The sequence below is a fragment of the Sebastes umbrosus genome, chromosome 16 (assembly GCF_015220745.1).
Source record: "Sebastes umbrosus isolate fSebUmb1 chromosome 16, fSebUmb1.pri, whole genome shotgun sequence".
NCBI classification, from domain to species: domain Eukaryota; kingdom Metazoa; phylum Chordata; class Actinopteri; order Perciformes; family Sebastidae; genus Sebastes; species Sebastes umbrosus.
This window is the reverse complement of record NC_051284.1, coordinates 26,269,370-26,295,874: the sequence shown is the minus strand read 5'-3', so window position 1 is coordinate 26,295,874 and position 26,505 is coordinate 26,269,370. Positions and strand designations below refer to the sequence as shown.

The 26,505-nt window shown below is 37.9% G+C and overlaps 3 protein-coding genes across 4 annotated transcripts; 1 reads left to right on the top strand and 2 right to left on the bottom strand.

Moving 5' to 3' along the window:
* Window positions 1–384: 384 nt before the first annotated feature.
* Window positions 385–23,162, bottom strand: nusap1 (nucleolar and spindle associated protein 1). 2 transcript variants are annotated; one of them, XM_037747364.1, is made up of 13 exons: window positions 23,152–23,162; window positions 5,399–5,539; window positions 4,223–4,291; window positions 3,898–4,110; window positions 3,629–3,782; window positions 2,723–2,806; window positions 2,479–2,591; window positions 2,308–2,358; window positions 2,018–2,190; window positions 1,294–1,457; window positions 1,084–1,200; window positions 893–995; window positions 385–800 (listed from the first exon to the last, which is right to left on the bottom strand). In XM_037747364.1, exons 2-13 carry the CDS (start codon window positions 5,471–5,473, stop codon window positions 713–715), a joined length of 1,404 nt encoding a protein of 467 aa, XP_037603292.1. In that variant the 5' UTR covers window positions 5,474–5,539; window positions 23,152–23,162; the 3' UTR covers window positions 385–712. The 2 variants fall into 2 exon arrangements, with proteins under 2 accessions (XP_037603292.1, XP_037603291.1); XM_037747363.1 differs by lacking the exon at window positions 23,152–23,162 and having other exon boundaries at window positions 5,399–5,586.
* On the top strand, window positions 7,374–9,964 carry oip5 (opa interacting protein 5). Its single transcript, XM_037747378.1, has 5 exons — window positions 7,374–7,680; window positions 8,294–8,360; window positions 8,879–9,001; window positions 9,275–9,356; window positions 9,714–9,964. Exons 1-5 carry the CDS (start codon window positions 7,512–7,514, stop codon window positions 9,804–9,806), a joined length of 534 nt encoding a protein of 177 aa, XP_037603306.1. The 5' UTR covers window positions 7,374–7,511; the 3' UTR covers window positions 9,807–9,964.
* Window positions 17,754–25,773, bottom strand: chp1 (calcineurin-like EF-hand protein 1). The gene is made up of 7 exons (XM_037747374.1): window positions 25,377–25,773; window positions 24,037–24,109; window positions 22,289–22,369; window positions 21,608–21,735; window positions 21,414–21,475; window positions 19,969–20,091; window positions 17,754–19,231 (listed from the first exon to the last, which is right to left on the bottom strand). Exons 1-7 carry the CDS (start codon window positions 25,441–25,443, stop codon window positions 19,178–19,180), a joined length of 588 nt encoding a protein of 195 aa, XP_037603302.1. The 5' UTR covers window positions 25,444–25,773; the 3' UTR covers window positions 17,754–19,177.
* Between the last annotated feature and the right edge of the window lie 732 nt (window positions 25,774–26,505).

Here is a 26,505-nt window from a genome sequence, read left to right as displayed (position 1 = left end):
AAAAAAACCTTTATTTTTCTCATACCGGCTGTGCTGCAACACCTCTTTTCACCAAAGCTCTTCAGACTCCACTCTAATTAACTTTGTTTGAGGGCGCACCAAACTAGCTGCTAGGCAGGTATTATGCAAATGTGTTACTTGGTGACATCACCACGTTACGGAAGAAAAGGCAGGACTTCAAGAATGACGTTTCAGGCAGTTCAGGAGTGTTTTTATGGGGGAGAGTAACTCCCTTTGGTTTGGATTTTGGGCTTTGTAACTTTGCAGACCTTTTACATGCACAAAAAAAAACTATAAAACACACTAAAGGAAAGAACACAAAAGCATAAGAGATCCTCTTTAAAAGATTACACCACATTAACAATGGAGAATGCAACAAGGGAATTTTTTGTATCAATGTCTTTTTATCAGTCTTTCCGAAAAAGGTAAAAACAACGCATCAGTTTTTAAGAACAAAATTATCAGTTTCAAATGCAGCAAAACAGGATAGTGATTCTCTACACATAAAAGGATCATTCAGAGCTGCAAGGTGTTAAAACTACGCCATAAGTCAAATTCAAAAACACTGCACAGTAGGTAGGATAGAAGCAGAAAATGTTCCTAACAGGAGACTAAAAGAGGCTTCAGAAATGAAAGAGTCCGTTATATACGAATAAATATTTACACTGGAAAAACAGGCTGTACAAAACGTCAACAAACAAGCACGATAGTTTTACGTCATGACGAGGCCTCGTCTTGCCCCGAGCATGCTCTCTTTCTTCTGCTTCCGGCCCTCTGCGTGTTTTACTCTCCTGTCGCCCCTGAAATAAGATACAAAAACATCTATAAGAGACTGATTTGTTATGGGAGGCTAATTAACATCAGCCAGTGTGTGCTTTAATTTTAAACCTACCTTGTCTGGACTTGGTGCTGTTTGTAATTCTTCTGATGAGGGTTTGAGATCAGCGACTTGTTTCCTTCCGTGTTTTCGTTTTCTCCAAACACCTTCAGTTTACCTATAAAAATAAAATAAAATGTCAGGGATTCATCTGGCTACTGATACTGTATTTCAGGGAAGCAGAGAAATTAAAAGTGGTTTTGTACCTGCATGAGGCTTGTAGGAGAGGGGACGAGACAGACTCGCCTGCAGATCAAAGCCTGACTTCTTCTGTGTCCCGGGGGTTGTTGAAGTACTTGTGTTTCCGGTGAAAAGAAACGCTCCTTTGGAATTTAGTGGGGAAAAAAGTAAATCACTCACTCTACCCATCTATAGGAAAATGCAGATATCTTTCCAAGGATTAAAGTCAGAAGTACCTGGAGTTTTAGTGGCAGAGAAAGTCGAAGTTTTGACATTTTTGGGCTTTGCTCCCTCGGCGGCCTTTTTCTGTGGGGTGCTCGAGGCCACACAGAGCGACATGCGCGCCGGCGTCTTCACCATAGACCTCTTATTCTCATTGTCATGAGTCGCTTCTGAGAAGCTGCAAACACACATGGTTGTTAAAAACGTCACATTGAAATCTACATACAAAAAGATGAATTCACCCCTTGAAGTTTTCATGTTTTAATATTGTACCAAAAAGAGATTTAATGTGGCTCTTGTATGTGGTTCAATGATCATTAGAAAAAGACCTTTTTAAAAAGGACCATTGTCTAGTATTTAGTGCCATCTAGTGGTGATGTTGCAGACTGGAACCAACTGAATACCTCCCCCCCTTTTCCAAGCGTGTTGGAGAATCTACAATGTCCTTCAGGGAACATAAAAACGTGAAAGGCACTCCTCTTTAGAGCCAGTGTTTAGTTTGTCCCTTCTGGGCTACTGTAGAAACATGGCGGACTCCATAAAGAGGACCGCTCCCTATGTAGATATGAAGGGCTCATTCTAGAGGGTATTTTGCTGTTGATCACTGTCAAAAAAAGCCACATGCCCTTTGACGCAATGTTGTAAAAGAATAAAACATGAAAACTTCCTTGTAAGAATGTTATGGACAAGAGAAGAAATATATTTCTGTCCCAGCAAAGGCCTGAGGAGGTGACTCACCGAACATTGATCCTGCGAGTGGAAAGGACATTCGGTCTGAACGGAGCCACTTCCTTCCCAGCAGGTTTATTTGGAGGAGCTTTACTGGCCGAGAGCAGTGTGCGTCTGTCCTCAGCTGGTCTCTTGTTAAACAGGACGGGGCTGAACATGGAAGCACGACTCTTATTCGCCTTCTGTAGAACACATGCATACAGGTCATCACCTTCACTGTTCTCTGGAAGTGGTCAATATACTGTCTGCAACTGTAGTGTCCGTAAAATGTTGTATGTTCAACTAGTGATGATACTTACCACTTGAGTTTTGCCATCAACTTGCTTCAGTTTAGTTTTGTCCGAAAGCTTCTAAAACAATAAAATGGAATATAAATTTAAAAAATTTAAAAAATCAAGTCCACTTACAGATATAACATTTAAAATGTTCTGGATAAATTCAGCAAAGACTGTTGAGATGCTTTTGAGTACCTTCAGTTCTTTAACTGAACTTCTGAAAGTGTCCATCTGCTTGGTCTTTCGTTGGACGTAGGAGTCAATCGACTCCATCTTGTTAAAATGTGCCTCGTGGAGTTTTTTAAAGTCTACAAAAGAGACGACATCAAATATTTTTGAGAGTTTGTGGGGGAAACCCATGTCCTTACGGTTATGTGGTCTCTGAATTTTTGGTTCCTAAGAGATTGGATGGGAGCAAAAAAAAAAAAAAAAAACTTACTCGGAGTGATAGGCTTCAACACTGGCTTGTTCTTCTGCTGGAGTCGAGGGATTTTACCGGCCTTGGCCACCATGGGTGCTTTTTCTGGAAATAAAGTACACATACAATAAATCAGTGATTCTCATAGTGGGGTCCTTGGCAGTCTGTCAGGGGGTCCCCAGAATAATTTGCTATAAATTATTAAACTGTGCTGTATCATTAAAAAGTGTTTATCTGAAGATGGGGACCATTTGCACTAATAAAACCAGCACATTGTGTCCATTACTCCAACCCATGTTAGCTTTGGGCCAATAGAAACTCTGATATGATTGTGACACACAACAATAAGTTAATTATTTCTAAGTTGAAGCACTAACTGAAAGTCAGCTTTAGACTGGTAGGTTTAAATATCTGGACTTAATAGGACTATGCCAGTCTTGCTACTGTTCATTTTCTGAAAGCTTTTAAGATCTATTACTTGAAATGTAGACTATAAATACTGTCAAGTGGAGTCCAAATGTAATTTTAACAATATCACTCTCTGTTTAAAAAGGTATATAAGTGGTATTAACATTCAATGACATTGCAAATTTAAGATTGCAATGTGTTTCTGTGTATCACTATGAAACAGGTCTGAAGTATTTAGGTTGAAATGTTTTAGAAAGCAAATAGCTCCTAAAGGCATCTAAGAGTACAAATAGTAGTAAGCATATGTTTAATCTGTGTACGATTATGAGGGGTTCTTTAGAAAAAAAATCTCCCCTGTAAGGGGTCCCTGGCCCTGCAATAAAGGATTAGTATGTGATCACAACTTTGTGTTGGAGTCAAGAATCTCCGAAGAAAGACTGCAGCAACACATTAGGCTCCAGAAGGAACAGGTTTTTTCAAAGCAGAAGAAATGAACAGTTACAAGTTTGTACTACTGACCTGTATCACCATGCACAGGTGCTTCATCCTTTATGTCAGGCTGCTGCTGCTCACTGTCAGTGGCCTGGGGCGCTTTAGGAGGCTCAGCTTCACTTTTGTCAGAGGATACTTTCCTCTTCTTAGCACCCCTAGATGCAGGCACTTCAGTGTCACCCTTAAAGGAACAACAGTAGATTTAATCATCCTGAATGCAAAGCATCGATACTGCAGCAAAGTAAGTATTTAGTTGTAGTTCTGTTAGTGTTGAGTGTGTTATGATGTGTAAATACCTCTGCAGCACTTGGAGGAGCATCACACTCAGTCACTGCTGCAGTATCAGAGATCTTTCTCTTGGTACCGTTTCCTCTGCCCCGACGTGTGTTCACAAACACAGCGGGGCTGGAAACTTCTTCCTTGCGAGATACGTCTTCATTTTCCTGAGCACTGTCTTGTTGTGTCACAGGTTCGTCTTCTTGAACAGCAGTAACCTCCTTCTCTTGTCCCTGGAACAACACCAGAATAATACACCGGTATGTAAGCTACACATCAGATATGAACCAAAAAAAGGGCATGATTTATGACATGAAACAATATCATTGACCAGGATTAAATTACCTGTCCTTCCTCCTCTTTGTCCTTCTCTTGTTGATAATGCTGCTTGATCAGTTTCAGGAGTTTATCGGCCTGTTTTAGAACAAAAAAATGTTAGCTAGTCAAGATTAAAGATGTTTATTGTCATGCCGGTTATACAGGTACAATCATGTGAAATGCTTTTTGCTGGGAAGCTCCATTAAAATAATACTTTATATTACAATTATAAAAGGAAATACTTTGTACACGGGCATATTAAGAACATATACATATCAGGAAGTACGAATGTACATATATAAGAAATACTTTGTACAAGACATATTAACATCTACATTAAGAACATATACAGTATAAGATATAGTTTTGAGTGAGAAGGTGTCGTATGAATTATCTATTTAAAAGTCTGATGGCCTGGGGGGAAAAAACTGTAGAGTAGATTTCGCCCATTTACACACAAACGGAAGCATTTCTCTACTCAAATGTTTGTGACCCGGCAGCCATGTTGAGATCAGCAGAGGAAATACTAAGCACCGCCTACCAGCTGGAGCACAGCCAATAGGAACGCATCTCTCTCTCTGAAATGACCTGTGATTGGTCAAAGTCTCCAATCACGGACTAGATTTTTAAAAGCCTGAAAACAGAGCCATGAGGAGGAGCAGAAGTCCAGTTTTCTCGCAGAACACTTGAATTACAATATGCTGAAAGTTTATTATGGATATTTTGCCCAATGATGCCAAAAAATATTCTGCCTACTGCAGGTTTAAGAAAAAGACTTTGAATGCTTAAGATAAGATATTCCTTTATTAGTCCAGCAGTGGGGAAATTTGCAGTGTACAGCAGCAAAGGGGATAGTGGGAAAAACAAGATGCATCAGTTAACACAGTAAAAAAAGGAGCGAAAACAAAGTGTAACAAAATATGAACCATTTAAATAGAAGGAAGTATAAAAATAGGAGCAGTATATACAGTATTGACAATAAACAGACTATTAACAAAATTGCACAAGTAGAAAATGACATTGCACAGTGAGAATTAAATGAAATTCCACCTGAAAATATCAGGTTATTGTCATTATTGGTGTGTAAGTGGTCTACTGGGTAGCTATCTTACAGTTAGCTAGCGTACAGTGACCGTTAGCGTAGTTGGACAACAACAACCTCCAAGTATATCTAAGTTAATTTAAAAAGTACAACTCCATTACCTTCATATTCGCTTTAAGCCCGAGCTCCTTAGCGATGCTTCTCAATTCCGCATATTTCATGGAGTCCAAATCCATGTTGGTGTGATAGTTTATTCCGTTTTAGTGAGAAGAAATCAAAACGTTAGCTTTCTCATGCACCGACTAAGTGGGATGTGGCTGCTGACGGTTAAAAAGCTCCTCCGATTCAAAACACAGCATCGGAGCCGTCTGATTGGCTGCTGTGTGTGACCGGAAGTGCCTCGCAGCCAATCAGAGCGTAGATATATTTTTGGCGTTCTAACAATGTCAGTTTGAAATGTGAGCCATTACGGTAAGAGCGTGTAGGAACTGACTTCAAAATAAAAGTACCGTTCTGATGAACGTGATGGGCCATTCAGATTCATTCAAGAGGTCAGTCAGTCTGTCGATAATATATAAATGAATGAATGAATAATTAAACATATAAATGAATACATATGAAATACTTCTGACTTTTTTTTCGGACATTTTTTCAGACTTTTTTTTTGGACATTTTTTCAGACATTTTTTTCAGATCTTTTTCATAAGACTTTTTTTTCGGACATTTTTTCAGACTTTTTCAGATCTTTTTTTTCCGGACATTTTTTTAGATCTGTTTTTTTTTTTTTTACATCTTTTCAGATCTTTTTTTCAAACATTTTTTTCAGACATTTTTCAGATTTTTTTTTCAATTTGTTTTTCAATTTTTTTCTGACTTTTTTTTTCGCACATTTTTTTAGACTTTTTTCAGATCTTTTTTTTCGGACATTTTTTTTAGATCTTTTTTTTCAGGCATTTTTCAGATATTTTTTCTGCCAATTTTTTAGATCTTTTTCAGATCTTTTTTTTCAGATTCTTTTTGTCCAACATTTTTCAGACTTTTTTTTCAGACTTTTTTTTAGACTTTTTTTTCAGACTTTTTTCAGATATTTTTTTTCGGACATTTTTCAGATATTTTTTTTCAGACATTTTTCAGATATTTTTTTGCGGACATTTTTCAGATATTTTTTTTCAGATATTTTTTTGCGGACATTTTTTTAAAATCTTTTTTTACGGACATTTTTTTTGGACATTTTTTCACACATTTTTTTCAGACCTTTTTCAGATATTTTTTTTCAGACTTTTTTTTTGGACATTTTTCAGATATTTTTTTCAGATATTTTTTTTGCGGACATTTTTTTTTAATCTTTTTTTACGGACATTTTTTTTAATCTTTTTTTTCGGACATTTTTTTACACATTTTTTTGCAGACATTTTTCAATATTTTTTTTTAGACCTTTTTTTTGACCATTTTTCAAATATTTTTTTTTAGACATTTTTCAGATATTTTTTTTGCGGACTTTTTTTAAAAATGTTTTTTTTCGGACATTTTTTCAGATATTTTTTTTTAGACTTTTTTTGTCCGACATTTTTCAGACTTTTTTTTAGAGTTTTTTTTCAGACTTTTTTTAGATCTTTTTTTTCAGACTTTTTTTCGGACATTTTTCCAGACTTTTTTTTTTTTTTTTACATTTTTTCAGACTTTTTTTTCAGATCTTTTTTTTCGGACATTTTTCCAGACTTTTTTTTTTTTTTTACATTTTTTCAGACTTTTTTTTCAGATCTTTTTTTCGGACTATTTTTTTTCGGACATTTTTCTTCTTTTTTTATTATTATTTATTTATTCGTTTATTTTTTATTGTGTTTTTTTATGTTTGTTTTGTTTAATTTCTGTTGTCCTTTTATGTTTGGCACAGCTCTTTGTTTATGTTTTCGCTATGCTTCTTCTGTATGGAAATGTTTTTAATGTTTTCTGCTGTTACTATGGATACTGTCATTTTGAAATAAAAAAAAAAAAAAAGAGACGTCCTGCTTTCTGGCAAGGCCTATAGAAAGAGGCTAGGTCACTGGCCTCGGGATATGGGGTATTACGCATGCGCAGTGTAACTGAAGCTGCGGTCGTGCGTTTTGAGTGCAGAACCGATTCTACTGCGCATGTGTCAAACCCTACGGGATATGACGCGTGACTTAGCCTCCTTTCCATAGGCCTTGTTTTCTGGTCCAAAGAGTTCAAACTCACAAAGCGGGACAACCAGCTAGCTAGTTTAACATTAGACTCTGTTAAAACTTCATTAACATGGAGTTTGAAGACAGTGTCTTAATCCAACGTACCAACGATGTAAAGATATCCACAGCAGAACCCAACCAGCGGATGACTCTCCACTGTCAGCAGTGCAACACCGTGTTGGGAGACTCCTTCAGCGTCTGTGGGGAGGTGAAGTGTTTGGACTCTATCGTGTGTTTAAGTAAGTTCACTTCATCTCTTTGTTTAGTTGTCGTGGAGATAACTCAGTTGACATGACCAGTGATGGTGGAAGAAGTATTAAGAGCTTTCTAAAAGTAGTTTTACTGCAGTGTAAAGTCCTGCATTCAAAGTCTGACTTAAACCTGCAGTAGGCAGAATATTTTTTTGCATCATTGGGCCAAAATTCCATAATAACCTTTCAGCATATTGTAGTTTAAGTGTTCTGAGAGAAAACTAGACTTCTGCACCTCCTCATGGCTCTGTTTTCAGGCTTTAAAACATCTAGCCCATGACAGGAGACTTTGACCAATCACAGGTCATTTCAGAAAGAGAGCGTTCCTATTGGCTGTGCTCCGGCTGGTGGGCGGTGCTTAGTATTTCCTCTACTGATCTCAACATGGCTGCCGGGTCAAAAACGTTCACATTTTACAGCTAAGTAGTACACTACAAGATGTTTCTGATAAACATTTGAGGCGAGAAATAGGCATTACAGTAACAGAATATTGATTCATATTTGATCAGCGCAGGTCCTTCCTTCCTGCAGCTGTACCCTCCTCACATCGGTGATCATCACATAAACATTAATCAATACTTTGCTGCTTGTCTCCCTTCAGAAGTAACCAGTGATGTGGTCGTCGGTGATGCAATGGAGTCAGGACATAAAGGGGAAATGGCTAATTGGTGAGTGGAAAAAACAAGAGTGCTCCAAATATGCCTTAGTATTTATTTAATATTAATTATTTATTTAACTGGATAAAATGTTATTCTCTTGTAGAGGCAACTTAAAAAACATAGTAACAGTAGATAACTTCACCAAACTTTTATCATGTGGGCAAAGTCAAATAATGTATTAAAATAAAACCCATACTATTTTTTCAGTCTTTGTTAAATCCTTAGCCTTACTTGTGATAATGTTCTGTAATTTAAGTAAATTAACATGTATAACTTAAAGGTCTTATTGATAACATTGTATTACATCATTCAAAATAATACATCCACAAAGCTTTTAGAAAGATGCCGAATAAAAGTATGGCTTTCCCTAAAAAATTATGATTGTGAATAAATCACTTTAAAATTTTTGGTTGGTCCAAAATGACTGTTTTGTTTATCTCTGAAGATATCTGATACTTGTTCTACAGTGACGACTTAAAGGTTTCTGTGTCCTATTTGTTTTCACTGCTGTTGTTGTTTCCTTTCAGCATCTACAGTTCTCTAAAATGTCGCGGCTGCCGCTGTGCTGTAGGGAAAGTTATTCACTCTGCCCCGTCGCGTCTGGCCGTGGTCCGCTCCCTGTTTCTCCTCCACAAAGCAAACATCAGTTGGTAAGCGCTGCTGCCTCTGTGAGCACACAAAGCATATTGACTTCTTGTGTACAGGTTTACTGCCGTCAGGAGAGGCTGAAATAAACAAGTGCCTTATGAGTTTTGTCCATTGTATGAATTGCCTTTTTAAAGCTCAGGTTACAGATGAAACACAGCCAACTTCACAAGTGACTGTTTCCTTTCCTTTTCATTCTATGGATACTGTTTGTATGAAAATATTTTAGGCTACATCACTTGATCCTTCAACCCTCCCTTTCCTGTTTGTCTCTGCAGTTACATCCTCAACTGCTGCTCAATGGTGAAGGCGTCCTCACTTACATTTGATCTGAAGCCCCTCAGAGAAAGCATGAATATGGTGAGACAATGAAATCTGACACTGTTTAATGTGACGACCACGATCAATACCTGTATGTACAACTGCTGTGCTTCACTACATTCAAACAGGTAATTAAGTTTGAATGTTTAGCCTGAGTGTGACACCAGAGTAACATTAAGCTATTACCCATCAGCCTCAGCTGTACTGAAGAATCCTCTTTGTAAAGTGGCAAATCAGCATTCCATCAAATCCAGTTCCCTTTGAATTTGTACCTCTAGATGTTTTCATACATGTTCAAGAGTGTAAAGAAAAACCAGGCAGGTTTGATTGATGCTTTTGGGCCCAAAACAAATATCTTTCACTGAAAAACTAAATCAGTTTCTCTTTTCATTGCAGGTGAGGCAGCAGTTTGAAGAGCAGTTGGATCAGATGTCACGTATTAAGAGCAGACTGGCAGATGGAAGTGTTAACAGTGAATTGGTCAAGTAGTGTGCACAGACAATCTAGACTGTACCTAGCCCTCGGGTTAAGGATCATGTGTTATCTAATCTGTTCTCCCATCCCTCTTGTAGACTACTTTATGTTGTAAATTGTTGTTTTTTTTATGTGTTTTGTGTTTCCATTAAACTTATTTGATGATGCAGGTATTGCTCTCTCGGTCTTATTCATTTGTTTTGATCAATCTCTGCAGATTTATGATGATGAATGAAGTACATTTTAAGCGGGATAATGTACAGCTGGCGGGTCATTGTTGTGAAATAAACCCCATCAGGGCGATGCAAGACCCCCTCTGTGAAAAGCATCACCCTGTCGGGGTTTATTTCACAACAATGACCGGCTCGCTGAACATTATCCCTCAGCCAGACTCACATGGGTGTTAGCGAGGCTATAGACGTTTTCCTCGACTGCAGAGATGATGATGTACATTGTCATTAATTCCGCTCAAACTGTAAGTCAACATCAACACGCAGTCATCCAATTGGCACCATGCTGCATTTTATTGCTGAATTTCTTCTTTTCTTTTTTTGTTAATACAAAACCAGACAAGAGGCTCACACGTAATAAGCATGCCCATTTCCTGCCTCTGGAGTGCATAGTTTCTACACAGTCCACCTCCTCAGTGGAAAAGTTGATCAACAAAGTAATGTCTTTAATCATTTTACTTTAAGCATTTGTTGTTTTTTTTTCATGGGAACAAAGGCTGATCAGTGTTTTTCAGCTGCACTGTGGCTGTACCGCCATGGTCATGTTTGACACAACAGAGAGGGAGAGCACATCAAACTCTCCGCTACTTCTTTTTTTTGGGTGTCATTTTAGTCTGTAAAAACCACAAGTGGTGATCAAAGCTACTTCAACATGCTTGCTGTTGTGTCAAACAAGCGTCCCCAGGTTGTCACCTTGTCACAGAACATATCTGATATGAACATTTCAATAGCCTAATTACACTCATTCACATTACAAAGTTGGATTATTGCATGCAATACAAATCATTCGTTATTCTGCTAAGTCATGCATATTTTTTAAACCCATATATTCATGTTGCTAGACGCCTACTTGTTTATAAATTCTGATTATAAATCCCCACAAAGAGCATTACAGGGTTTTTAGAACACAGTATTCAAGACAGGATGTTGATGATGACAGTGCAAGTCAGTACATAGAGAGAAAGTGCTTTTCAAACAGTTCATTCAGTAAGTCCTTTGCAGCCACAGAGCTACTGAAAGTCTTTATTTCTAAAGGAAGGGGTGGGTTCTGTGGATGTAAAAATGCTACAAGAGTTGAAATTTAAAGCATCTCTCATGTACCGATTGGTTTGTTGTTTTGGTGTTGAAAGAATACAAGGCAGGGAAAAGTATTTACTTTGTCCGTGTAATAAATACATGATGCTACATCTGTCCTCACGTGTACCTTGTTCTGCAGGAAGAATCCCAAACCTTCATAAGTGATACTGTATTCTAAAGCCAAATATACGACTCCCCAAAAAAAGTGACTAATAGATAGGTAGGCATAAAAGAGAGAGAGGGAGGGGGACATTACAGACTCCTTTTAACACGTACACCCTGGCACTAAACTCATGCATTATTGTAGGTTATTGCTTCTAAAACTATAATCAAATACAATTTTATGGATTAAAATATCTCGCTCTGAATCCCAAAACTATGAGGTATTATGTACAATACAATGTCATGATGAGATCTTAATTCTAGGACTAAAACGTTACGTCGGATCCCTACCAATTATATCCAAATCTAAGATTAAAGCACTAACGTTTTTTCTAAAGGTTGCTATCATCGTCACATCTGAGACTTGTTTTTTGGGAGCTTTTTGGCTGTCGCATAATTACTGCCTAATTATTTTGATGCTTTAGAGTGCATGAATACAATTTAGGAAACCTCTACATTCACACCAAATCAGGCATTGCGGTAAAAAACGCCGATCCTCCCATTCATTTTAATGTGCGTTTAAAGCTAGGGTTGGTAATCTTAAAGGTCAGGTCCAGTGTGTAGAATATGGCGGTATCTAAGCGGTGAGGTGAGGAGCAACCAACTGAAGCGTCTCCAATGTACAAAGTGTGTTGGAGAGTTACGGTGGTCGACACAAAAACAAGAACGGCCCTCTCGTGTATACGTGGGAAGTGAGTGGTGAAGCAAGAGAGAGAGAGAGCTGCGGCGACGAGAGCGAGTAACGTTATCGACTCCAGCCCAAACAGGAAAAGTAAACAGAGTTTGGTTTGTCCGTTCTGGGCTACTGTAGAAACATGGTAAACGGCTCATTTGAAGCTAACAAAAACACAACGATTCTTATTATTAAGTGATTATACACTAAAGAAAACATACTTATTAATATTATATTCCATTTCTGCCAATAGATCCCCCTAATTTTTACACACTGGTCCTTTAAACAAATATGACAAAAACTGTTTTTGAACTCCAGACGCTGAACCAAGTTGAAACAGAATCAACTTTTGCAGAAACCCGACGTCACGCTGTGTGGCCGATCACGTAACCGGCGATCCAGAGCTATACAATCCTGCCATAAGACGTTAATCGTCACGCAGTCGCTTGGTGTTAATGGGCTATTAAAGTGACACTCCCACACCGCTGCCATACTTGCCAACCTTGAGACCTCAAAAATAGGGAGGATTTTGAAACCAAAGCAGGGTGTCTGTGGGTCCTCCTGTTTCCTGCGTGAATCTTTTACACGCTATACAGCGCCAGAAACAGGTTGAGATAACAAAAAGGAAAAAAGAAGGTGTGAACATTTGTCATAAGTCAATAGAAATGCGGGAGAGGGCGATGAAAAACGGGAGTCTCCCGGGAAAATCGGGAGTGTTGTCAAGTATGACCGCTGCACAACACTGCGCTATATCAACCGCAATGCCTGATCTGGTGTGAATGTAGCCGTAAGCTTTTTTTTTTTTTCTTCAAATAAGAATCCTGTTAAAAAGCACATACATATAATGAGCATATACGCCTATATAAACTTGAATACGTATTAACTGCATACCTTGATTGTGTCATACTTTAATTTTACTTTTATTACGCAACTTATCCTACACCCAAGACATGGAATAAAAAGGAGATCTCGCATTAGTCTAAGATTTTAGGGCAAAGCTGTATCTAAATGTGGTGTCATTAAATCAATCTACCATCCTTTAAGTTTTGAGCTCCAGCTTAGTCTAGAAATTCCACTATTCTTCATGAAGCAAGCATCACTACTGGTCATGCATGGCTACAATAATGTTGGCACCACAGTCCCGCTAAATAAGCTAATGCACATGAGTCTATACATATCTTAATGGAAGACATTGGTGATTTTGTTGCTTTCAAACAACTTGTCACTTGTTTATACAATATACAGTTTGGTCAACAACATGACAGTTAAGATCAAATATTGCACAAATCCCGTTAATTTTTTTCTTTTTTTCATATAAAAATGATACTAAATAAAAAAGTTGAATAAATGAGACCAGGGTTTCCTTTCAGTTCAGGACAAATTCAAGGGAAGCTTGAATCAGAGGAGCTGCTACTTCAGCACTGGTATCTCTCTGTTTACTGGACGGACACATAGGAACAGCAGGCAGAGACGAAGCTTGACGTTTGATAAGCCAGACTTAACTTATCTTTTGGGTTATTTTGTCTCACGGTTCATGGCACAAAAGGAATCACATGGTTAATTATGTCTCTACCTGCAGCATGTAAATAATGGTAATAACGTCTCTTATGTGAGAGCTCATGTTAAAGGGGGAAAAGGACAAAATGAGAACATATGATGTGACAAAATAAAAGTAAGTCAAGGGGCGGAAATATAAATATAATAAGGGAAGAAAATTGGACTTTAGTAACTTTAAACTCTGTAAATTGACGAATTTGAGAGATATCCAGGATTAACCCCCTGAGACCCGCAGGACTTCACCATCTTTCAGAGGCTGTAGCAGGTTCAGTTTTAAAGCTAGAGTGAAGGTCCAGATGTCATATTGAAATTAGAAAAACCTAAGAAATTCATTGGTTCCAACCATGTCTTGCTAGCTTGTCGGGAAGGATGCTCTGTCACGCTCCAAACTTGTGCTAAATTTTTATTTTAATCAATTATTTAATGAATTCATGTTTATTTCGGATTTATGACTAGAACAATTTGACACTCAGTGCTGAGCTGCATCTCAAATTAATCCTCAGGTTCGCAGCTTTCAGATGATGTACACCACTTCTATGTGACATCTACTGCTGACCTGCTATCTCCCCCTAAACACCCCCTGTACCCCCTTAAAAAAGAAGACTGAAAATAGGTCTATTTTGGGTCTCAGAGGGTTAAGTCACAAGGGGAATATTGCCAATTCTGTCTCTGCCTTCAGTTTGTGAATAAACCTGCAGACTTGACAAAGGAGAGCACTGAAATGCAAAAAATTAGAGCATGACGTAAAAATACACTCTTGTGACCTTCCTTTAGAACAGATGCATAGGGGAGCACAGTTTGAGTGAAATGGTTGAAAAGTAAATGACAGTGTTGTGCTTCTGGGCTGCTCGGCCTTCTCCTATTTCACCTGTCAACAACCTCACTTATTAACCCTCTGAAACTAAATGAATCCAGGAACAACATATAAAACTGCTGTGGCGCTTTGACAACCATTAAGCTACTTGTACTGATCACGCTCCCATTCACTCGTGTTGGACTTGTTATGGCGATGAGGTAGTGCAAAAAAACAAAACGAAAAACACCCTATGAGTCTAATTTAATCACAGGCCTTGATCTTTGCTACAGTATCTTGTGTCTTTACTTTCTTCCCAGGGAACGGGAGCAGTTTGTTCATTACCAAACTGTTTTGATCTAATTACAGAGCATGTGGGGATTTAGTTTTACTTATTCAGGAAAGCATCAGTGACTACGTTTACATGCAGCCTGATCATTGCCTTTCAGACAACTTAGTGGCTACATGTAGACGTAGTCAGAGTGTGAGGGATGGAGGTCAGTCTAGCCCACGATCTTGCCAGATGTCTCATCATGCTGCAGAAACAGGACAGGACAGAGGGAGGGTGCTGTGAAGGAGAGAGGGCCAATGTCCCAGCAACAGCAGGAAGGAGGTCACCCGTGTCCCAAAAGCCCGAAATAGGTCATCTTCACAATGACTCCTCGTCATTTACATACACGAGTCCGGGCGGCCGTGGAAGTGATCCGTCGATGGTGCTGGAGCTGATTTGACGGGAGCTGTTCCTCCAGTCTGGGCTTCAGCAGGATTCACGACTGCACTGACTGGAAAAGCCATCCTAGAATAAAAAAATGCACACATATTTTCTTTGTTATTTATTGTGATTTAATTTGAACCGTCTCTTCTAAAGCTGAGCAGCTGGAAGACAAGAATGATTTTATATAGAGATCTCCATTAACTGATTAATTGTTTATAAAATGTAAGAAAATAGTGAAAAAACACCTGTTACAATTTCTTAGAGCCCAAGGTGACATCTTCAAGTGTCTTGTTGTGATTTAAAAACACAGAAAACAGCAAATATTATTATTATTATTTTTTATTTTTTTTTTTTATTTATTTGCACATATATAAAAATGCACAAAATCCAGTATGGTGTATTTTGGTGTTCCATATCAACATTGAAGAAGCTGAAACTATGTAATAGTGGACATTGACCCTGATGAAGACCTATGTTGGTCATTTTAAACAATTATTGCCATGTAAAATAAAGGCATTTTAATTTTGTTCAAACACTACAGTGTGCCTTGGATTATTTTTGAGGGAGACTTGCATTTTTTACTTTTTTCCACCCATGCAACGAGCCCTTCACAAGAATGAAACTATGTAATGTTTGGTATTTTTTGCTTGAAAAAAAAGGATTTATTTAATAAATGTATGGATTATCACAATTCGGCTCTAAGTCTAACCTAGACCTGTAAAACAAATATAAAAAAAAACATGAAAAATTGGGATATTGATTGTTAATGAGGGTTAATTAGTCCATTGAAGTGCTCTGACGTCCAGCTAAGAGAGAGATTTGTCTGATTTTGCAGATACTTATTTTAGTGTCTAAAATCACAGGAATTGCTAAATGTATATTTAATATAAGAGTGATTTTTCCCCTTTAAATGCATTGCAAATTCCCAAAAATGTGCATTAAAATTCAGATGAAAGCTGGTGCATGATTGAGAAGCACTGACCTTGGTGTGAGATGATGCAGAGGTATTTCCACCGCTGGTTCGAGCTGCTGCTACTGAGCTGATGCTGCTGCTGAGCTGCTGATGCTGCAGCCCACAATGGTAAACAAAAGCCGGGGGGGTTTCTCTTCCTCTACGGGGCTCGTTCACGTCTCCTAACCGGGGAAGTATACCGGGTTCCGTGGAGGGGGGAGGATACGTTTAGAGAAGAATAAACCGAGAAACCACCGGGCCTCTTTCCTCCCTCCTTTATCCCCCGGACAGGAGAAAGGTCCCCTCGTCTCCGTCTCTCCGCACAGCCTCCGTCCGCTCTACGCCATCTTCGCTCTGTTACTACCAGCGACGGAAGAGTGCGACGGTTGAGCCAAAGTCCTGTCAATCAAACATGAAAGCCCGCCCCGGAAGTACTTTCTCCTGACAGTTATCAATCAGCTTTGTGTTGCGTTTAAAGGCCCATAACTCAACACAAAGTATGACCAGTATGAACCAAAAATCAATGCATTAGTTGAGTTATTTTAACTTTATTGTGTATAGATATTAACACTAAAATATACTTAAGGCTTGAAAGCACACATTCTGAAGAACAGCCCTTTTAAGAGTAAGTTATAGATGTATAAACTTCAGTTAGAGGCCTCTTAAAGGTCCCATATTGTAAAAAGTGAGATTTTCATGTCTTAAATCGGGTGAGGATATGTTTAGAGAAGAATAAACCAAGAAACCACCGGGGCCTCTTTTCTCCCTCCTTACACCCCGGAAAGGAGAAAGGTCTCCCCGTCTTCGCTCTACACCATTTTCGCTGTGTTACTACCAGCCAACGGAAGAGTGCGAAGATTATGCCAAAGTCCTGTCAATCAAACATTAAAGCCCGCCCCGGAAGTACTTCTTCTTTATTTTCTCCTGACAGATATCAATCAGCTTTGTGGTGTGTTTAAAGGCCGATAACTGAACACAAAGTATGACCAGAATGAACCAAAAATCAATGCATTAGTTGAGTAACTTTATTTAAACTGTAGGTTAGTTTATAGACATTAAAGGTCCCATATCGGGCTCATTTTCAGGTTCAAACTTGTATTTTGTGTTTCTACTAGGACATGTTTACATGCTGTAATGTTAAAAAAAAAACTTTATTTTCCTCATACTGTCTGCTTGAATCTACCTGTATTTACCCTCTGTCTGAAACGCTCCGTTTTAGTGCATTTCAACGGAATTGCAACAGAATTGCGTTGCCTGGCAACAGTTTGGGTCCATGTTTACTTCCTGTCAGCTGATGTCATTAACATACACTGCAACAGGAAATAAACTGGGACACATTTAGAATGTTTACGTTTAAAACCATATAATGGTCTAAATATTGTATATTTGTGACATCACAAATGGACAGAAATCCTAACGGCTTGTTTCAAACGCACTATTTCTGAATAAGGGCTGTGTGGTTTTTTTTCATGTAAAATTAAACTTTGCAAAGTTAATTAGCTAGTAACAGAAGAGTAATAAGTACATCATCTCCCTTTGAGAATTGGTTGGGTAGCTAAAAGTATAAAATATCACATGAAAGCATACATTTGTAGCCCAAGTTAAATACTATAGTGTTAGTATGCTATCTTTGGTATTGGTTTGCATTTGTGTTTTTGTGTCATTATTGTACAAGCTGAATTACTCACATGCACCTGGTGCACTATGATCTGGGCCTACCATAATAAGTGTTAACACAGTCTAAGGACTAAAATAAAACCAGATACAGAAGGTTAAAAAAACAGCTATTTCAATGACACAAAGTAAGCATGGCACTTAATTTATTCAAATCAAATTCATGAATCACTTTGATAATACAGAGACCAACATCACGTAACATGTGAACCATATCTTGATTGATAATCACATAATGATTAATAAAATGGTCAAGTTGTATTTCCTGCACTCAGCTGCTGGAGGGTGTTCTTGTAATGATTTAACAAACTCACATTAAAGATTAGAGGGTCGGCCTGTAAATGTACACTAGCCTGTACAGAAAATATATTCGGAATACATTTGATTCTCTTTAGCATCTGGAACTAGTCAATGGGGAAAAGAAATAGTCAGACAAACACTTTTCTTATCCACAGAGAGACTGATCAGATAAATAGAAGCATAGCGCGTTATCATGGGTTTACCTGTTCTGAGTCTACAAACTAACTGGTACACAGCCCAGTTCCCACCACAGGGCCTGACACTGTTTGCCAAGACTCAATCCGGGGAAACACTTTTTGAAAGCAGCTAAATCCTAGTGATATCAGTTTGCAAATGTACTAGAACAGGTGCTAGGGAAGACACACACACACCAGCCAAAGAGATGGAAGTCTTCATTCTTCTAGCTGTAACTGAATAAGCAGTTCTTTAAATATCACATTATACACATGTTGAATCAGCAGCGGCTCCAACAGGCCCCAGGTGGTTTCTGGCTTTGGTTGAAGTCCAACAATTGAAACATAATCTATTGGCAGTAGCTAGGTTAAAAAATACACAAACATGGCCATAGGTTCTGGTTTACTGTTGAGATAATAACTTACAAAGGGGAACCAAAGCCATGGCACTTCAGTGAGTAAAACACAAAAGATCTGTGGAGCAGGCCCTGCTTTGTTTCAAGGGTAAAACTTAGAGCAGGCTGGTTTGACTTGCTCTGCCACAAGTCAAAGAAAAGGAGTCATAAGATCCTGTTAGCAATAAAAACACTGTCTGTTTTGAGTGGAATCACACATCTTACGAGTTTCACTTTGAACCGTTGCATATTTATATGGACAAAGACACAAAGTGTGCTAACTATCCACTGAACAGCATGAGTAAACTTAGAATAAACTTACTCACTGCAATAGCAAAAATGGTACAGCGCTTTAAAATAATGTTTCATGTGAAAAGTGGAACAGCAGTGGCACTAACCGTGACCTTCTAAAGGTTTTCTAATAAATAATGTTCCATAACTGGGAAAAAAATACAGTGACATTGCATAAAACAACCCAAGGCACGCAACTTTTCCCTTTGTTTACAGAGCAGTGCAGAGGCAGAAACTCAAGATCTATGACTTTATCTACCTAACGCTGATCTGACGGCGTGTACTCAGAGTGTGGGCCACAGCAGCCTGCTGAGAAGCTGGATGAGGTTGTGTTCTGACATCAACTGACATGTTGAAGCTCTACTCAAAATAATAATTAAAAAAAAAAATCTATTTAGTGTAGGAACCGGATGCTCATTTTCTGTTCGACGTCCACCTTCTCCAAGACCTGAGGAAACAATCATAACAGAACAAGTTTAAATACAGCGAGGTTTAAACAGAGCTCAACACCGGCTGTTGGTATTAACTCAAACATGTAAAACATTAAACGTGCACTTTGGGGATCAAAACCAGTATGTGGCTGTTGAATCTGTCTAAATATTTAAATCCATTTGAAACATTTGAACTTGTTGTTCACACAAATTAAGAAACTGTGCTCAAAATATCGAAAACCAGGGCTTAGATTAACCTAAAAGAATCCATCCGCTGTATCTTGTGTTCTCATAGTAACTAAACAAGGATACAAGTTCTGTCCTGTACTGTGTAAAATGTGTCCTTGGGATATTTTCTTTTTCCTGTGGCTCGTTTGTGTCCTACTGGGGCCTCAAATGCTAAAAATGTACAGCATTGTTACACACCAGAAGTGTGGACTCGAGTCACAAATTTGATGACTTTAGACTCGACTCGACAAAATAAAAAAATAGGAGGGGCGTGACAAAGCGGTGATATTTGTCCATCTAAACGGGCTGTACACCCTGCACGCTGTTATTGGCTGGAGGTTACACCCCCATGTGTGGCCCAAAGGCTGTTTGCAGACGCTCAGTAAAGTCCTCAGTAAATCAAAATAATAAGAAAAGAGAAAATACATAATAATACATAAATAATAGAAACACTTAGCATAAATAAGTAGCATAAATAAGGACACCAGAGAGTTGTATATGTCAGGGGACAGATAACAGAACTTGCCTTGATGAATTCATTGAAGGAAATGGAGTTATCTCCGTTGGTGTCAGCCTCCTGTATGGTCCTATCAGCAATGCTGCCAAGCTGTTCATCTGAAATGTTTACACCAACCATCATCCGTAAGACCTGTAGACAATGAACACCTTCATGGTTAATGAATACTAGTGGAAAAAAACACTTCCTGGAAAAGATTAAATAACAGTCATGATGTTTGCCCAAACAATATGGTGATGGTGCTACGTGTCTTTAAGCACTACACAAGATAATTTGTAGTTATTACGGTTAAATGGCGAGTAAGACAGCAGCCACACTTTACTGTAAGAAGTACATGATTATAAATACAGTGAACACATATTTACTGAAATACACAATACTTTGTTGCATGTTTATAGCGTTAGAGGCTCGTGCATTATGGAGGACAGAACCTGCCAAAATAAAAAAATGTCATTAAATGTAGCAAAAATAATATTAAATTAACATAGCCATTAATTAATTGATCAAATGTGACATAAATTGATATTTCTGTTTTAATTTGCTTCTTTATTTATTTATCTTTGTATTAATTCCTTCATTTATTTACTCTTCTGTTTAATTTTCCCTTTTATTTATTTATTTTAATTATTTATTTTTGCATTTATTTTTAATTTATTTTTTAGTTATTTCATATTTGATAATTTTCTGTTAGTTTGCTTCTTTATTTATTTATCTTTCTATTAATTCCCTTATTTATTTAATCTTCGGTTTAATTTTCCCTTTTATTAATTTATGTATTTCTGTATTTATTATTTTGCAGTTATTTTTATTTATTCATTTATTTTTTTATTTTATATTTATTTTTTAAATATATTTATTTAGTTATGCACAATTTCCCTTTGCATTTCAACCCTTATTTATTGCCCCAAATTTATTTATTTCTGTATTATTTTCTTTATACATTTCATTTTAATGATTTTGGCAGGTTCCGTCTTCCATACTACATCACATGAAGCAGGCGACACAGAAATGTTTTGCGCAAAACAAGAGATCCGTCTGAGTCATTTAAACCGGAGCTTAGAGCAATTGCAGGTCCCACAATGTCACCGAAACCGAGCTGGCTTCACAGAGGGATAACAAATAACACGGAGGGAACCAAAATACAGGATATTAGACCGTCTGGGAATAATGAACCTGTAGTTAAGGTGAGATATCACATCATTATCAGCACAAGGGCAAAGTCCTCTCATGGACTAGGAAATCCCTCTGTGGAGCATTTTGACATAGATATTACACAATAGCATTTGTTCCCTTGTTAAACACAGACTGAACAGCAAATATTTTCAGAGGTAATAACAAAGGATTTCCATTAGCCCTCTTTGAAATTATTCACCATCTGGCTAATTTACTTATTGCGTGAACAAGTTGTTTCCACTGTGACTCAGCCTCTTTACATGACAAACTGATCCACTCACCTGCAGCAGCTCATCCCGAGAGATTTTGTCATCTCTGTCCAGGTCATACAGACGGAAAGCAACTGGAAAAATAAAAGAAATAAACACATCATGTCAGACACGGTTAAGCTCACTTTATGAAATCCTGTGACTGTTCTTGATACGGGTCACCGGCTGCACCCGGACACGCCCGTGTGACCGAGCGCTGCACTCACAGAGAAGCTTGTTTGTCCTGCTGTTGAGTGGCTCGCTGACGGCGGCGTTCTTGCTCTTCTCATTGTCCTCGATTGGTCTGAAGTGAGCCAAGGTTCGCATGAAGCCCCTGAAGTTTACTTGGTCCTCTCTGAAAACCAGAGACGGAGAATAACATAACACATTTAACAGAGAAAAAAAGGATTTACTACAACTTTGCTGCGTCTCAGATTGCCTTTATACTCGACATGAACACTAGCTGTGTGGGCAACACAATGAAAACTCAAACTAGTCGTAACATAACACCTCTTTACAGAGTCGACCACTCTCCACTTCTATTCTCAAGCTGTTCAGAAGCAAACAACACAAAACCAGAGCAACAAGAAGAACACATCTATGAAGCATTACAAGCCTACACATCTGACTTTTTGGGGGATTTTAATGATACATTTGGAAACATCTGGTTTTCAACTTTCAGATAAAACAGCAAAATAACTGCAGAATATACAGAAAAAACATGCGGTGGTCAAAAACCCCAGTTCAAACACAGAACTGGCAGAAGAGACTGAGCGTCTCAAGTCTGCAGTCAGGCAGCCACAACTGAGCAGCCGGGTGGCCTCGTTCAGATTTGTGGTGGTTGTGACTCAAACCTAAAATGCACAATACTGCGAAAAACAAGATCTTTAAAAACACGGACAACTCACCCTTCAGGAAAGAACGCATTGATGATTCTGTCTCCCAGCGGGTTGATGGCCAACTCCGGGATCCTCTGGAAATCTTCTCGACTGCAGACACGAGGAGATATAATCAATCAAAACATATTTTTTCAAAAGAGATATTGTTCATTTAAAACCTTACGGCAATTTACCAAAGATCTTAAACTGTGATCAACTTCAAACAGATATGACAGTGCAGAGCTCATGGCTTCATTATTCTTTAAAAGCAGACTTGATTTGACTGCAAATATGAAAACAGGACAAGATGAACAGAAAACAGGATGGAAGATAAACATTTTTGATTCTGAAAAATAGATTTTGCTGGGAAAATATTAGAGCTTCAACGATTAATTGCTTAGTTGTCAACTATTAAAACAATCGGCAACTATTTTGCTAAATCGATAAATCAGTTTGAGTAATTTTTTGAGAACAAAAAGTCTAAATTCTCTGATTCCAACTTCTTAAATGTGAATATTTTTCTGGTTTCTTTCCTCCTCTATGACAGTAAACTGAATATCTTTGAGTTGTGGACAAAACAAGACCTTTGAGGACGTCCTCTTGGGCTTTGGGAAACACTGATTGACATTTTTCACCGTTTTCTGACATTTTATAGAGCAAACAACTAATCGATTAATCGAGAAAATAATCAACAGATTAATGGACAATGAAAATAATCGTTAGTTGTAGCCCTTTAAAATATATCAGTTGAGTGAATTCAAGTGTTTGTCAGTCAGAAAAAAGGTTCCTCGGTCCATCAGTAGGACCGGAGGTTGGTCAGCTGAGATTTAATGTAAAACCTCACTGTTGTGGCAACTAATGAATGATAAGAAAGTCACCTTGGGAAGATGTACCCGACTGTGTGCTGTGACTGAAAGCACCGGAGGAAGAACAAGCGGAACCAAGAACTTGTTATGTGTAAACACAAAAGAATGGGTTCTCCGAATCCGTAGAGGGATGTATTTTTATTTTACCCTTTAGAGACTGATCTGCAAATACACCCTCATGGCCAAATCAAGTTTCAAACGAATGCTTTAGCAGCTTCAATGATTACCTATTTCTTCACCTATTGTTGTTTGTTCTGTCCAGATGGATAGAGCCAGCAGTTAATCACAAACCATAGAAATGTCAAACTGAGGTCTCAACGGAATACTCTAAATATCAATACGCTCAGATAATAAACCACATGAAAGATTTCATTATCAATCCCCATCTGAGAGTCAGTAATGTCTGGCTACACTGTGGCTGACAACCTTTATCTAATGACAATACACCATCAATCGTACATTCATTGAATAAAACATGTTTTTAAAAGAACATTGTTGCAACTCCTCCACTTAATTTTAAAAGGCACTTTTGTTTTACTGCTTATTTCTAGTATTTGTCTGTAATTCTGTTATAGGAACTGCAAAAACATCTTTTCTTAGTGATAAAAGGGAAGAAACACAGACAAACCCAATATAAGGCAAGCATAGCCTGCAGGCATCTTCATTTGATTACAATTTGCAAAGCTGTAAGTGAGAAAACACTTAACATGTTTTGTCTACCACTGTTGCAACAAAGCTTTTCCAAAGTTAAATCACTTATCTAGCCAATCTGTCCTCCACAATATGTCCTACTAGGCTTGCTTGGTTACCTGCCAAATAGCTGTCAAAGGAACCAAACTAATCAGCCACAACATCTGTCTGGTGTTCAATGCGTTTATTCTCACTATAATGGTGGTTTGTGTTATTGCCTACCTTAGGGTGCCGTTTTCTCCTTTATCCAGACTGGTGAATCTACTGTACAGCCGAGTGATCTGACTGTGGGAGACTGCAAGGCAAGGCAAGGCAGCTTTATTTGTAGAGCACATTTCAGCAACAGGGCAATTCAAAGTGCTTTAAACACTCAAGAACATTTCGACAAAGTGCAAAAGAACATTAAGACATAATTAAAACAGTTATATAAACATTAAAGATTAGAAATAAAAAACAAGATAAAAATAAAAGCTATAGGATAGAAGCTAAAATAGAATATAACACACAAGAGTCAAAGCCAAAGTGCAGCATAAGATCATTATCTGGTTTAATTAAAGGCAGCAGAAAACAGTAAAGTTTTAAGCTTTGTTTTAAAAGAACTCAGAGTTGGAGCGGTCCTGCAGGTTTCTGGGAGCTTAAAAACTGAACGCTGCTTCTGCATGTTTAGTTGTGACTCTGGGGGACACTAAGCAGACCTGATCCAGATGACCTGAGAGGTCTGGATGGTTCATTACATATAGCAGAAGCAGGAACCAAACTGCAGTGAGGATACCACAGAGGAGAGGAGTTTATTACCAGATTACCAGGAGAGATAACAGGTATTCAGTGCTTCAGGCACAATAACTTTTCACCTAAATACCTGATTACACCACCACAAGTCATGTTCAGAGTGTGCATGTCTGTGCACTATTACCCAGTTATACAGAGTTTATTTGTTTGTTTGTTTGTTTGTTTATTTAGATCCCCATTAGCTTTTGCATAGCAGCAGCTATTCTTCCTGGGGTCCACATAGTTTACATGGTAACAATACAAAAATACACATTCACTCATCATACACTAACATAACACATCGTAATACACGTCAACTGTAAATAAAATAATAATAATAATAAATATAAAAGATATTTTCACTGAAACCCTTCATACCCATTTCTTTTAGTCTATTTTATTTGGGGAAACTTTAAAGGAGAGTAAAAGGAAAAATAAAAACAATATTTCAGTTTCTTTAATTGTTTGTTACTGTAGAGGCATTTGTTCTGTATTATTATTATTATTATTATTATTAAGGAGGCATTTTATTTTATATTATTATGTGGATGGGAACTGGTTTTCAGTCTTCTGATCAACTAAAGTCTGGGGGAATCAGTACCACCACACAATAACACCTGACACAGTTTAAATAACATAAAGAGTCATGCAATACATGTTATTATATAATAATGTTATTAGTGAAACTTCCTTTTTTAGTGCATGATTTAGGGGGATTCTGCAGTGAAACAGTGAAAGGCAACCCAACAAATGTACAGTTAACGTCCAACAGTAAAGTAAAGAGCTCAACTTACAGCCAGTCTCCTTCTTGATTTCTTCAATCTCCTCTTCTCGGAGTAACGTGGACGCTCTGGATCCCATGGTGAGATATTAAAAGGGTGTTTTATAAAGTCTTGCGCAACCTTAAACAGCTGTGAAATCCGGATTTATGTTAAAGTTAGCAGACAAGCTAAAGTAGCGAGCTAAAAGCTGCTACCCAACAGAGCCGTTAACAGCCGTTAGTAGCTTCAGTTTAATCCGTCCAGCCGGTTTAATGTCCTCCCGGTGATGTCTCTGAGCAGATAGTCTGTTTGCTATTGAAGCTTTTCACTGATCTGTCGTGTTTTCATACTAACTAGACGGGTTTCGGTCAGGTTGTGTTCCGGTTTGACGAGGTGGGTGGGACGTTAGAGGGCAGGTACTATGCTAACCAGGACCAGAGCTCCGCGGGATTGAGGAGCAGAGCGTTTTGCCTGCTTAAAATACGAAGCAAATGTTGTTTTATATAATGTATAATTTTATTTTTTACATACCACGGTATCTACTCTGTTAAACAAATGAATTTGATACATATTATTTAAAAAAAAATTATCCGGCGGCTTTTTGAAACTCTATAAATTGATTTCAGTCAGGCTAAAGAAGAGCTAGCTACAGAGAGAGGGGGGACCATCCTGCTAGGGTGACCATCTCAACCGCAACATTAAATACATTCATTCAGGCATGCTAAAGAAGAGCTCGCTATAGAGAGAGGGGGGACCATCCTGCTAGGGTGACCATCTCAACCGCAACATTAAATACATTCATTCAGGCATGCTAAAGAAGAGCTGGCTATAGAGAGGGGGGACCATCCTGCTAGGGTGACCATCTCAACCGTAACAGTCAGTCAGCCATTGAGCTCAAATGCTGTTAAAAATATCAAAATTTCAATATAAATATATAAACTGTGTATAAAATATGGAGCCAAATTAATAATCGCATGTAATGATACAAATTTAATAACAAATGGCATTAAAATCCCCTCCAGTCATGTTTTAAAAATACCCTGCTTTGAATATATATATATTTTTTTTACAAAAAAAGTTAAATTAGAAATCTTTAAATGACTCCTACACCTTTTCTTAAAGGTCCCATATTTTAAAAAGTGAGATTTTCATGTCTTTTATA

Excerpts from the sequence above, each read along its gene's own strand:
- chp1 (XM_037747374.1), bottom strand. The coding sequence starts at position 25,443 with ATGGGATCCAGAGCGTCCACGTTACTCCGAGAAGAGGAGATTGAAGAA. Across the intron at positions 21,736-22,288 it reads AATGCGTTCTTTCCTGAAGG|AGAGGACCAAGTAAACTTCA; the intron begins GTGAGTTGTCCG and ends TCTGGTTTTCAG. Across the intron at positions 20,092-21,413 it reads CTCGGGATGAGCTGCTGCAG|GTCTTACGGATGATGGTTGG; the intron begins GTGAGTGGATCA and ends CATTGTCTACAG.
- nusap1 (XM_037747364.1), bottom strand. The coding sequence starts at position 5,473 with ATGGATTTGGACTCCATGAAATATGCGGAATTGAGAAGCATCGCTAAG. Across the intron at positions 2,807-3,628 it reads ACCTGTGCATGGTGATACAG|AAAAAGCACCCATGGTGGCC; the intron begins GTCAGTAGTACA and ends CTTTATTTCCAG. Across the intron at positions 2,191-2,307 it reads TTGATGGCAAAACTCAAGTG|AAGGCGAATAAGAGTCGTGC; the intron begins GTAAGTATCATC and ends TGTGTTCTACAG.
- oip5 (XM_037747378.1), top strand. The coding sequence starts at position 7,512 with ATGGAGTTTGAAGACAGTGTCTTAATCCAACGTACCAACGATGTAAAG. Across the intron at positions 7,681-8,293 it reads GGACTCTATCGTGTGTTTAA|AAGTAACCAGTGATGTGGTC; the intron begins GTAAGTTCACTT and ends GTCTCCCTTCAG. Across the intron at positions 9,002-9,274 it reads CACAAAGCAAACATCAGTTG|TTACATCCTCAACTGCTGCT; the intron begins GTAAGCGCTGCT and ends TTGTCTCTGCAG.